This window comes from Pongo pygmaeus, chromosome 1 (assembly GCF_028885625.2).
Source record: "Pongo pygmaeus isolate AG05252 chromosome 1, NHGRI_mPonPyg2-v2.0_pri, whole genome shotgun sequence".
Classification (NCBI taxonomy): Eukaryota; Metazoa; Chordata; class Mammalia; order Primates; family Hominidae; genus Pongo; species Pongo pygmaeus.
The window spans coordinates 23,358,322-23,371,243 of NC_072373.2; the positions used below are offsets into that span (position 1 = coordinate 23,358,322).

The 12,922-nt window shown below is 44.1% G+C and overlaps 1 protein-coding gene across 2 annotated transcripts in view; it reads left to right on the plus strand.

Annotated features, from left to right (window-relative positions):
• The first annotated feature begins 690 nt into the window (after positions 1-690).
• Positions 691-12,922, plus strand: part of ACBD3 (acyl-CoA binding domain containing 3) — a 44,020-nt gene continuing 31,788 nt past the window's right edge. Inside the window, exon 1 of one of the 2 annotated variants that reach the window (XM_054449861.2) lies at positions 691-1,116. In XM_054449861.2, coding sequence (XP_054305836.1) covers positions 831-1,116 — 286 coding nt within the window. In that variant the 5' untranslated portion in view covers positions 691-830. The remainder of the gene's footprint in view (positions 1,117-12,922) is intronic. The other variant, XM_054449923.1, reaches the window with a different exon arrangement.

Sequence of the window (12,922 nt, forward strand, 5' to 3'; positions counted from 1 at the left end):
TTAGAAAAAAATAGGTTTCTGGGCTCTCAGACGCCCTGTAGAAGAATATCAGGCAGTCAATGAAAATATTATGGTTATGTGTGTGATGTTTGTGGGTTTTGTTAACTTTTAAAATGTCATTTGTTATTTCTTTCTCTTTCTAAATATACATTCACTTTCCTACCCTTCTGCGCTAACTTTTTGTACTCTTTCCTAATGAGGGTCCCCACAAATTGTATGAGATGCGCTTCCTCCAAAACCAGGATCAGCCCCATCTGCAACCTCAAAGTCACTGAATTTCTCTGCAGTCTCAGTTTCCCCTTTTAAAAAAATTGGGAATTTGCCCTGCATTTCCTTAGAGTTGCTGTGAAGGCCAAACGAGATGGTGGTGGGCAAAAGAGCTCTGCCAACCACGCAGGCCCCCGCAAATGTGAAGGGCCTCTGACCTCGAGGGTTGGGTGCTGGCCGACCTCGTCAATCCTCCCTGCTCCAACCCCCGCGCGGGGCTCCACTGACCCCGCCCCTGCTGGGCACTGACAGCCGCAGTACCGAACCGAGCGGTGGGGGTGGTAGCACCCGCCCACCTGGAGCAACTGGGATAGGAAAGGATGGGGTGGGGGGGGAGGGGAGTTCGGGACCAACGGGAGTTGGGGAGCCTGAAGAGTGGTCGCGGAGCCAGCGCAACTGACGGTTCCGGAGGGGGTGGGGCACCAGGCCTCAGCCCCTCTCCAGGAGCCCTCCAGCCTCCTCAGCAGCGGAAGTTCCGGTGTCGGTAAGCGGAGGTCAGAGGTCAGCAGGAAGTCGATACGTGGCCGCCGCCTGTCCCCGCTGAGGAGGTGCAGCAGCCGGAGATGGCGGCGGTGCTGAACGCAGAGCGACTCGAGGTGTCCGTCGACGGCCTCACGCTCAGCCCGGACCCGGAGGAGCGGCCTGGCGCGGAGGGCGCCCCGCTGCTGCCGCCACCGCTGCCGCCGCCCTCGCCACCCGGATCCGGTCGCGGCCCGGGCGCCTCAGGGGAGCAGCCCGAGCCCGGGGAGGCGGCGGCTGGGGGCGCGGCGGAGGAGGCGCGGCGGCTGGAGCAGCGCTGGGGTTTCGGCCTGGAGGAGTTGTACGGCCTGGCACTGCGCTTCTTCAAAGGTGAGCCGGGGCAGCCCCACCCCCGCCACTTCTGCCCGGCCCCGGGAGCCCGGCATGGGCTGTGGTCCCCAGGGTGACTGGACCAGACTTGCCCTCACCCACTCATATTGGGCTGTGGTGACTCAAGCGGGGTTCCCTCCTTGGCGGTACTCGAAGTTTGTCACTACCCGCTTGGCCACTAGGTCACACCCCTGAAGGGCCTGCAACCTTGGTTTAGCAGTCATGTCCCGCCTCCCAGAGGTTACCGGGACATTTTACCTGATTTAGCTTCTGGGATTTCCAGGAGCCCCGGTGGAAGAATGAGCCCACTTTCTTCCAAAGGATCCCATTCTGGGATTGCCTTTTATTATTATTATTTTTTTAACTGATGCTTTTCTTTTCCTGTTTCCCATGGCTTATCACATCAGGAGTCGCCGATTTTTACCCTTAATGGAAGAAATCTGTCAAGAGGTTCCATACATAGCCTTTCCAGCCGTTCTTGGGAACCATAAACTGGAATAGGACTTGATCCCCTGGCAGATTGATGTGGCAGAGAGGAGGAAGTAAAGTGTTAAGCTCATCATCCCCTCCGGCTTGTCAAACTCTTGAGGAGAGATGTCCACTATGTTCTAGTAACTTCTAGGTGGTTAAAATTTTACATTGTAAGCAATGTGGAAGAGTGAATTCTCAGAGTAAGGCCTAACAGTACGTTCTGTGCTTTTCGCATAATAAATTGTTAAATGTCTCTTGTCTTAGAGCAAGATTGTAGTGTGCGGATTTTTTTTTTTTAATTGGGTGATTCACTTAGTCAAATGGTGGAGAGACCAATCACATGATTTTTGTCAGTGGGAAAAACTGATGAAGAGCCCGTTAGTTTGATTCTTAAAGATACTTAGTCTTGTAGGGCAAATGGACAGGGAGGGACATCAGCAAATGAAACTTTAGAAGTGGTTGCTAGGTTCCACGTACATTCCAGAACAGCATATTTATGACACTTTGCCCAGAGGGAGTACCTTTTGGAGTACATATTTTACTAGCCGAAGTTGAGTAGTTCAATGTAATGATACACACGGAAGTTGTTTTTCTCAAAATAACTTTAATTGTGCAAACTAGTGAAAGTTTTATAAATTTTCCAGAACATTTGATCATTTCACATTCAATGACATATTCGTGGTCATTGCACAATGAGTTGAGCCCTCTGTGTACTAACTAGCTTGGGGAATTGGTAATGGCTAATGGGTTTTGGATCATTTGACTTTTAGATCACCGGCTTGAATTTAGAGTTTGCTGTAGTGATGATATATTACCACTTTATAAAAATCAGGTGGTTTCTGTACAACTCATATAGCTACATTCCATCTTAAATTTTTATTCTTGGAACTTATTTTTCAGTAAAGTATATTGTAGCAGAGAGTAAGTGTAGAAATGAACTAATTCCTTTTTTTTTTTTTTTTTTTTTTTTTTTGAGCTGGAGTCCTGCTCTGTTGCAGGACTGAGGGAGGCTGAGGCAGGAGAATCACTTGAACCCGGGAGGCAGAGGTTGCAGTGAGCCAAGATGGCACCATTGTACTCCAGCCTGGGCGACAAGAGCAAAACTCTGTCTAAAAAAAAAAAGAGAATCGCTTCAATATGGGAGGCAGAGGTTGCAGTGAGCCGAGATCATGCCACTGCACTCCATCCTGGGTGACAAAGTGAAATTCTGTCTCAAAAAAAAGAAAAAGAAAGATTAAAACACTGTAACATGTAGTACACTTAGCATTGTTTGGAGAGTCAGGAAGCTCTGGATTCTAGTTACCTTGTAAACTAGACAATTAACTTTTCCAGAATCAGTTTCATATGTATAAAGGGAGCTGGATTCGATGAAATATGATGTCTCAGATTTAAGATTCAGTGGTCTTAACCTAACAGATTATTTTAACGTGTCTCGAGTGGTAGGAATCCTGGGGAAACTTATAACTTGGGGCCTAGGTGTTAGTCACCTTAGAGAATATAGCTACACTGATAGGTGTGGTTCACTCACTTCCTAAATTAAGTTCTCAAAGCAATATCCAGGTACTAAAAAGGAGAAATAGCTGTGTAGCAATTAAAAGCTACCTTTCTGCATGTATCATTGGAGGCTGTTAGTATATGAGACACTAACTGACAAAAGAAAGGGAAGGATGTAAAAGCAGTCAGAAGAGTTATGGAATGTATGTGGAGTGAGCCAAGTAATGCTGCCTTTGTTTTTTTTGTTTTCGTTTTTGTTTTTTTTTTGAGACCAAGTCTCACTCTGTCGCCCAGGCTGGAGTGCAGTGGCGCGATCTCAGGGCTCACTGCAAGCTCCACCTCCCGGGTTCACACCATTCTCCTGCCTCAGCCTCCCAAGTAGCTGGGACTACAAGTGCCCTCCACCACGCCTGGCTAATTTTTTGTATTTTTCGTAGAGAAGGGGTTTCACCGTGTTAGCCAGGATGGTCTCGATCTCCTGACCTCATGATCCTCCTGCGTCGGCCTCCCAAAGTGCTGGGATTACAGGTGTGAGCCACCGTGCCCAGCCTGGTTTTTTTTTTTCTTTTAGGCAGAGTTTGATTCTTGTTGCTCAGGCTAGAGTGCAATGGCGCGATCTCGGCTCGCTGCAACCTCCACCTCGAGGTTCAAGTGATTCTCCTGCCTCAGCCTCCCGAGTAGCTGGGATTACAGGCATGTGCCACCACGCCCAGCTAATTTTGTATTTCTGGTAGAGACGGGGTTTCTCCATGCTGGTCTCGAACTGCCGACCTCAGGTGATCTGCCCACCTTGGCCTCTCAAAGTGTTGGGATTATAGGCGTGAGCCACCGTGCCTGGCACCTTTGTTTTAATGTGTGGATTTTTCTAGTGGAACACTTGGTGTTTTGTCAGTCTTGCAAAGACTTTTAATTGCTATTATATGGTTTTGTACCAGTATCTCACGAGAATTAGAAATAACATTACATTTTCGGCCGGGTGCGGTAGCTTTTGCCTGTAATCCCAGCACTTTGGGAGGCCAAGGTGGGCAGATCACAAGGTCAGGAGATCGAGACCACCCTGGCTAACATGGTGAAACCTCATCTGTACTAAAAATACAAAAAATTAGACGGGCGTGGTGGCGGGCGCCTATAGTCCCAGCTACTTGGGAGGCTGAGGCAGGAGAATCACTTGAACCCTCGAGGCGGAGCTTGCAGTGAGCCAAGATTTCGCCACTGCACTCCAGCCTGGGCAACAGAGCGAGACTCCGTCTCAAAAAAAAATAAATAAATAAAGGAAAGAACATTACATTTTCTCTTCCACTGTGGAATAAATATGAATCTTGAAAGCATGGATATATTTTTCCATTGCAAATAGCTTGGATTCGAAATGACAAGCCCTGTTTCTTATTCCATCCTTGTCAGGGTGGTAATAGGCCAGTGACTGAATCGATTATGTCAACTACTCTTAATTTTTTATGACAGTAAAAGTAAAATAGATGGAGATAAGGGTAAATGTAAGTTAGCATTTTACCATCTAAATTTTGGACATTATTAACTCCTCAGTATGGATAGTTTTATATTAGGTTACAACTATAAATGAATAGTACATTATCTTTTGCTTAGAATCCAAAAGAGGAGTTAAGGACCCAGTGACAACTGCAATACAGTGTGGAGGCCTGAGGGAGCAGATGCCATTCCAGAGGGGGGGAAGGCCAAGAGCCATGAAAGCCATGAAAAGTCAAAGCATGTGTGTTTGCAAAATTGAAAATAGAAAGCAGTTTGATGGAGAGAGTTGGGAAGGTAACTGAGTTCAATTCTTGGACGGACTTGCATGCCATTGTAATTTTTTGTTTTCTGAGACGGAGTCTTGCTCTGTCACCCAGGCTGGAATGCAGTGGCGTGATCTCCGTTCCCTGTAACCTCTGCCTCCTGGGTTCATGTGATTCTCCTGCCTCAGCCTCCTGAGTAGCTGAGCTTACAGGCTTGTGCCACCACACCCAGCTAATTTTTGTATTATTAATAGAGATGGGGTTTCACCATGTTGGCCAGTCTGGTCTTGAACTGACCCCAGATGATCTGCTCGCCTCGGCCTTCCAAAGCACTGGGATTACAGGCGTGAACCACCACGCCTGGCCATGTAAATATTAATAGTTCGGCCTTTTTGTCAGTAAATTAGAAGATGAACCACTGGAGGTTTTTAAAGAGAGAGCAAAGTTGCTCAATTCTTTTTTTTTTAAGACAATGGTTTTGTTACGCAGGCTAGAGGGCAGTGGTGCGATCTTGGCTCACTGCAGCCTATGCCTCCCAGGCTCAAGCCATCCTCCCACCTCATCCTCCTGTGTGACTGGGACCACAGGCACGAGCCACCACGCCTGGCTAATTTTTGTATTTTTTGTAGAGACAGAGGTCTTGCTTTGTTGCCCAGCTGGTCTTGAGCTCCTGAGCTCAAGCAATTCACCCGCCTTGGCCTCTCAAAGTGCTGGGATTACAGGCATGAGCTACCATGCCCGGCCAGAGTTGTCCAGTTCTATTTTAGCAGTGTTAAGCTAGGTTTTCTTATCTCCATGGGTTAAGGACCCACAGGAATCCAGTGGGTTCGTTTTATTATGGACTTTTTACTTCTTGGATGGAGTTGACCTGGGGAATTGTATTTTGGTTTTTAGAGTTCTTTGGGGTGGACTTTTCCTTCTCTAATACTTTATTACTGTATTACATTAAGCTGGTAGATTGTTTACATTAATTTAAAATTTCAGAGTAATAATTTTCAATAGTTATTGAGTAGATGTTTACTAAATCTCAGGTACTATGCCAAAAACTGTATATACAGTATTTTGTTTAATCCTCCAAGAGGCCTTCTGTAAGGGTATTAACCCCATTTCTGAGTTAAGGATCCTGCCTCAGGCCCCTCAGTTATTTGGAAGGTAAGTCTTGGACTCATTTTCTTTATGGAATAGTTAATTCTACTAGCATTGCTATTGATTATACCCAATTATGTTACTGATAGCAGAGTATTATATGTTGGGAGAGAATTATATTAATGATAGCAAACAAATGGACAACTGAAATGGTTCCATTTCCTCTTGTCTTTAAACAGACAACTACAAGAGCATTTATAAATGGCTTCGTTAATGTTTTAAAATACTGTACAGCTGTAATTTATTCATTGGAAACATATATAATTAGTGTGCCTTGGGCCGGGCGCGGTGGCTCACGCCTGTAATCCCAGCACTTTGGGAGGCCGAGGCGGGTGGATCAAGAAGTCAGGAGATCGAGACTATCCTGGCTAACACGGTGAAACCCCGCCTCTACTAAAAATACAAAAAATTAGCCGGGCGCCGTGGCAGGCACCTGTAGTCCCAGCTACTCGGGAGGCTGAGGCAGGCGAATTGCTTGAACACGAGATCGTGCCACTGTACTCTGTCTGCCTGGGTGACAGAGCGAAACTCTGTCTCAAAAAAAAAAAAAAAAATTAGTGTGCCTTCTGGACTTCGGTGGTCTATCCTCAGATAATTTCAAGTTTGTTACTATGGAACATCTATTAGAGTTCTTTTTCCCTTTTATTATCTTTACCTTTAGACGTAAGTATGTAATACTGTAGGAGGATATATAGACCTAAGAGAGACAGATATAAAACAGAAAAACAATTATAGCCACCAAGTTCATGTTAAATTTGAGCTGAACCAAAACTTTCTTTGACTGGATTCAGGGATGTGTATGTGTTGTTGTTGTTGTTTTATTGTTGTTGTTTTTTGTTTTTTTGTTGTTTTTGTTTGTTTGTTTTTGAGATGGAGTCTCACTCTGTCACCCAGGCTGGAGTGCAATGGCACCATCTCAGCTCACTGCAACCTCCGCCTCCTGGGTTCAAGCAATTCTCCTGCCTCAGCCTCCCGAGTAGCTGGGATTACAGGCACATGCCACTACGCCCGGCTAATTTTTGTATTTTTAGTACAGACGGGGTTTCACCATGTTAGTCAGGCTGGTCTCAAGCTCCTGACCTCAGGTAATCCACCTGCCTTGGCCTCCCAAAGTGCTGGAATTACAGGCGCGAGCCACTGTGCCCAGTGTGTATATGTTTTTAGTGTAAGTGATTTTAACATTTTCCTGAGGCTTCCCTTTATCACACATGCAGTGCACTAAAGTACACAAATACTAAGTGTGTAGCTTGATGAGTTTTCACGAAGTGGACAGTGTAGCCAATGCCCAGGAGCAGATGTTTTATTAGTTAACTAATACAAGAGCAACTGTGAATTAGTATTTAGAAAGGTAAGCTCTGGAGTCAACACTCTTTAGGGTGTGTTTGTTTTCCTTGCTCTGCCACTTAATTTTGTTAACTTTTTGTGCTTTCCTGTACTTAAAGGGTTGTTTTATGAATTATAAGAAATTATATATATAAACTCTTAGCAGAATGCCTGGCTATTGGTATTTTTGTGGCTGCTTATGTTGTTAAAAAGGAGGTACTTCTGAGAATTGATTATGGATGTTTTGAGTTAATGGAGGGGAAGTCTTAAAACTTTTACTAAGCAGTTAGTATATGCTAGGCAATTCCCAGAGTGTTTCCTACTCATTGATTCAGGAATACTGCATTGTATTATCCTTTTTTTTTTTTTTCTGGAGACAGAGTCTTGCTCTGTTGCCCAGGCTGGAGTGCAATGGCCCAGTCTTGGCTTACTGCAACCTCCGCCTCCTGGGTTCAGATGATTCTCTTGCCTCAGCCTCCTGAGTAGCTGGGACTACAGGCACGTGCCACCCCACCCAGCTAATCTTTGTATTTTTAGTAGAGACGGCGTTTCACTATGTTGGCTAGGCTGGTCTTGAACTCCTGACCTCATGATCCACCCACTTCAGCCTCCCAAAGTGCTGGGATTACAGGCGTGAGCCACTGCACCCGGTTGGTTTTTCAGTTTTAATATTTTTTTTTTTTTTTTTGGAGACGGAGTTTCACTCTTGGTGCCCAGGCTAGAGTACAATGGTGCGATCTCGGCTCACTGCAACCTCCGCCTCCTGGGTTCAAGCGATTCTCCTGCCTCAGCCTCCCAAGTAGCTGGGATTACGGGCATGCACCACCACACCCGGCTAATTTTTGTATTTTTAGTAGAGACGGGGTTTCTCCATGTTGTTCAGGCTGGTCCCAAACTCCCAACCTCAGGTGATCCACCCACCCGGCCTCTCAAAGTACTGGGATTACAGGCATGAACCACCACGCCTGGCCCAGTTTTAATATTTCTAAAAGATGGATTTTAATCAAAGTGTATTCTCTGTGAGGCAACAGTGTGATATGGCCATGAAATAAAACAGATTTGATCTTAGGCTGCTTTGGTGGAAATATGGTACCTACGATGAGGGAAAGAGAGAGAGAGTCCTGCTCTCCTCTGCACCAAGGAGTACACCTCAAACAAGCCCTGGATACTACTTGTGTGAAGCATCATCCTTTAGGGTTAAAAACAAAATGGAGCTCATTCAGAAGAGAGCAACTTGTACCTAGTGGGAATTCAAATCCCTGCCATTATTATCATAATGGCTGCTGTTTAGTCAGTGTCTGCTCTATGCAGGCACTATACCAAGATTTTGGAACACATTTCTAACCCTCACATGAACCCTAAGGAGCAGTATTTATTTTATTGATAACAAAACAGATTTCAAAAGATTAAATAACTTGTCCATGTTATATACTTAATAGCAGAGCTGGGAATTTAAATTTGAGGTATGATTGACTAAGCTGGGAATGTTTAGCCAAGAGAATAGAGAACTCAGGGCAAACACAATACGTATTTTGTGACTTTCTTGAGGTCTAATTAGTTAGATTTGTTTTAGTTAATGCTGAGGACAGGAAATAAACCCTGTGGATGGAGTTGAGAGATACCACCTCAGAATAAAGAGCTAAGAATCACAGCTATTCAAATATGGATTAGACTGCTTTGGGACAGTGAGTTCTTATCACCAGGAAGTATTCAAGCATAGGTTAGCAATTGCTGGGTGGATATTGTAGAGAGGATTTGAGATTTAGTTTGCAGTTCAATCACCTATCTTTAACATCCCTTCCAAGCCATAGATTTTATGGCCTTCTTTCATTAAATGAAGGCAAGAAGGGACATTGAAATAATTTGGTACTTTCCTTTGCCTCCAGAGAGAAGAGAAAAAATATGATTTCTCCTATAAAATAGCAATTGAGGTGTGAGCCTAATAGTCTTTTTTTTTTTTTTTGAGATGGCGTCTCGCTCTGTCGCCCAGGATGGAGTGCAGTGGCGCAATCTCGACTCACTACAAGCTGCGCCTCCCAGGTTCACGCCATTCTCCTGCCTCAGCTTCCCGAGTAGCTGGGACTACAGGCGCCTGCCACCATGCCAGGCTAATTTTTTTTTTTTGTATTTTTAGTAGAGACAGGGTTTCACCATGTTAGCCAGGATGGTCTCGATCTTCTGACCTGATGATCCGCCCCCCTCGGCCTCCCAAAGTGCTGGGATTACAGGTGTGAGCCACCGCACCCGGCCCCTAATAATCTTTTGTATACTTAATTTCAAGTGGGAGGGACTTAACTGTCATCTTTCAGAGCTTTGGACTTGGTATCAAATTATGCTGTCCTATTTGAACTGTAAAGTTAAATACTTGTAAGTTTAGTAAGAACATAATGTAGATCCCATTATCTGTTTTTAATTGCCTGAAAAATGTGTTTTGTATATCATGTTAGTTTCCTATTGCTCTTGTAACAAATTACCACAAATTTATTGGCTTGGGCTGGGTGTAGTGGCTCACGTCTGTAATCCCAGCACTTTGGGAGGTTGAGGCAGGTGAATCACTGAGTTCAGGAGTTCCAGACCAGCCTGGGCAATATGGGGAAACTCCATCTCTGCAAAAAAAAACCCCACAAAAATTAGCCGGGCTTAGTGGCTTGTACGTGTAGCCCCAGCTACTCAGGAGGCTGAGGTGGGAGAATCACATGAATCTGGGAGGCAGAGGTTGCAGTGAGTGAGATCGTGCCACTGCACTCCAGCCTGGGCTACAGAGCAAGACCCTGTCTAAAAAAAAAAACAAACAAATAGTGGCTTAAAACAACTCATACTAAAAATCCATCTGCACTTAAGATTTTCTTGCAAGCCCTAACATGTGTACCGGACAACCTGTTCAGACTCTCATGGTTGGGAATATCCTCTGATGATCTGACTCCCATAGTCTATGGATTAAATTGATAGAAGATCTGATTTGTATAGTAAACTCCTCTGTTCATACTGGTATTGACTGTTCCTGATTCAAGATGACAGCTACAATGGTACTGTCAAAAACAGCTACATGGGGCTGGGCACAGTGGCTCACTCCTGTAATCCCAGCACTCTGGGAGGCCGAGGCGGGCGGATCTACGAGTTCAGGAGATGGAGACCATCCTGGCTAACATGGTGAAACCCCATCTCTACTAAAAAAAAAAAAAAAAAAAAAAAAAAAAATACCAGGAGTGGTGGTGGCCACCTGTAGTCCCAGCTACTCGGGAGGCTGAGGCAGGAGAATGGCGTGAACCTGGGAGGCTTGCAGTGAGCTTGCAGTGAGCCGAGATCACACCACTGCACTCCAGCATCAACCGGGACCACTTGAACCAGTCCCAGTTCAAGCGACAAAGCAAGACTCCATCTCAAAAAAAAAGAAAAAAAACAGTTACATGGGAGTTTGTTCCTTTGCCGCATTGTGCAGTGACTGGTTTCACCCAGTACTTTGATGTGAGAATAAGCACTTTCCTCATATCAGGAATATTGTGGGTGTTTCCTGTTACTCACTGCTGAATGTAATCTTCAGTACATTACCAATTATGTTTGATTGTATGTGATTAAAAATAATGTGCACATTTTTTCCTCAAAGTTGCTGGACATGTTTCTTCGAAAGCAGTTAGTAAGCAATTTCTAGCAATTTATCTACTAACAAATTTTTTTTTAATTTACTGAGAAGAAATATTAAACTATCTTATTGACAGTCATGAATCAGATAAACTTTATAATTAGCCTTATAATTTTGCTGATTATTTGACATTGTGAGTCAGTATTCACAAAACTTGAGGCATTTTTTTCTTCATGTATATTTTACTTTTCATATTCGTATAGTCACAGTTTTTATGATAGTAATTTCCCATTCACTCATAATACCAAAAGTTAAATCGTGCTTTTCTGAGTGCCCTCTTGCCAGAGACCACCAGGGTCACAACTATTGTTAAAGAAGGTGTAAAAAATTGTAATAAATATGACCACGAGCAAAGCAAACAAAAAACCACGCACACACTCTTACCGTTCTGTAGATTAGAGATAGGTCCTGTTGGAGTAAAATCATCAAGGTGTCAGCAGGGCTTTGTTTCTTCTGGAGAGCACCTGCAAGCTTTTTTTTTTGAGACGAAGTCTTGTTCTGTAGCCCAGGCTGGAGTGTAGTGGCGCGATCTTTGGTCACTGCAGCCTTGCAGCCTCCACCTCCCTGTCCCGGTTCAAGCAGTTCTCCAGCCTCAGTCCCCCCGAATAGCTGGGAATACAGGCACATGCACCATGCCCAGCTAATTTTTGTATTTTTAGTAGAGACAGGGTTTCACCATGTTGGCCAGGCTAGTCTTGAACTCCTGACCTCATGATCCACCCGCCTCGGCCTCCCAAAGTGCTGGGATTACAGGCGTGAGCCACCGCACCCGGCCGCAAGCTTTTGTTTATGCCCCTTCCTTCATCTTCAGAGCCACCATAGCTTCTTCAAATCTCTGACTCTTCTTTCTCCCCTTCCATTTATAAGGACCCTTATGATTACATTGGGCCCACATGAGTAGTTCAGGAAAAGGCCAACTGCAACCTTAATTCTGCCTTTGCAAGTAACCTAACACATTCACAGGTTCCAGAAGTTAAACATCTTTGAGGAGCCATTATTCTGCCCACCACTTGTGTCGTAGTAGCTTATGAACTGATTACTGAAATTGTGCACGAGTTTATTCGTTTTACCTTTTTATTAAAAATGGAAACCAGAGCAATTGAAAAGGTGAAATTGTACTACAACATTTATAATGAAAAATAGTCATCCTGTTTTCTGGTGATTTTCCCATTTCCTAGGCCCTCTCCCCAGAAGCGGCGGCTTTCCATTATTTTAACTGTTTCTTCTGGTATTTGCTTCCATTTTCCTACTGCTGTTTTAATTAAAAGAAAAAAATTCTAATGTATGTCTATATCTCTCTTTCTCCTTTCCTCCTCTCAGACTCCTAATTTTGTTTTGTGGTTAAATTGTTGTCTGCTGTTTGATTTTATGTTATTCATTGCTGAAACAGATTATACACTTTGATTACATTTTTGTTCTTGTGCAAACCTTTTTATAAAGACATATATCTTAAATGTCCTTAAATTCTTGAACCAGTCTTAGTGTTTGTGGTAAGACTTAGTTAAGTTGGCTGCCCAACTGTCATCCTGGAAATTACCTTCACCTTTTCCTGTTGTGTTAGATTCTGTTTTCCCTGAATCACTTATTTTCCTTTGTTGTTGTTTTTATTTATTCCATTACTTTGGAAATGCACACCCCTTAATATCTTCTTGTGAAAAGAGTGCATGAGACCATGCCTTTCCAAAAATGTGTTTGTTTTACTGTCACTTTTGATTTATTTGATTGGGCATAAAAGTCTAGATTGGAAATAATTTCCCTCCGGAATTTTGAAGGCATTATTCCATTCATTGTTTTCTTTCTTCTTTTTCTTTTTTTTTTGAGATGGAGTCTCACTCTTTTGTCAGGCTGGAGCGCAGTGGCGATCTTGGCTCACTGCAACCTCCGCCTCCTGGGTTCAAGCTATTCTCCTGTCTCAGCCTCCTGAGTAGCTGAGATTACAGGTACATGCCACCATGCCCCGCTAATTTTTTTTTTTTATTTTTAG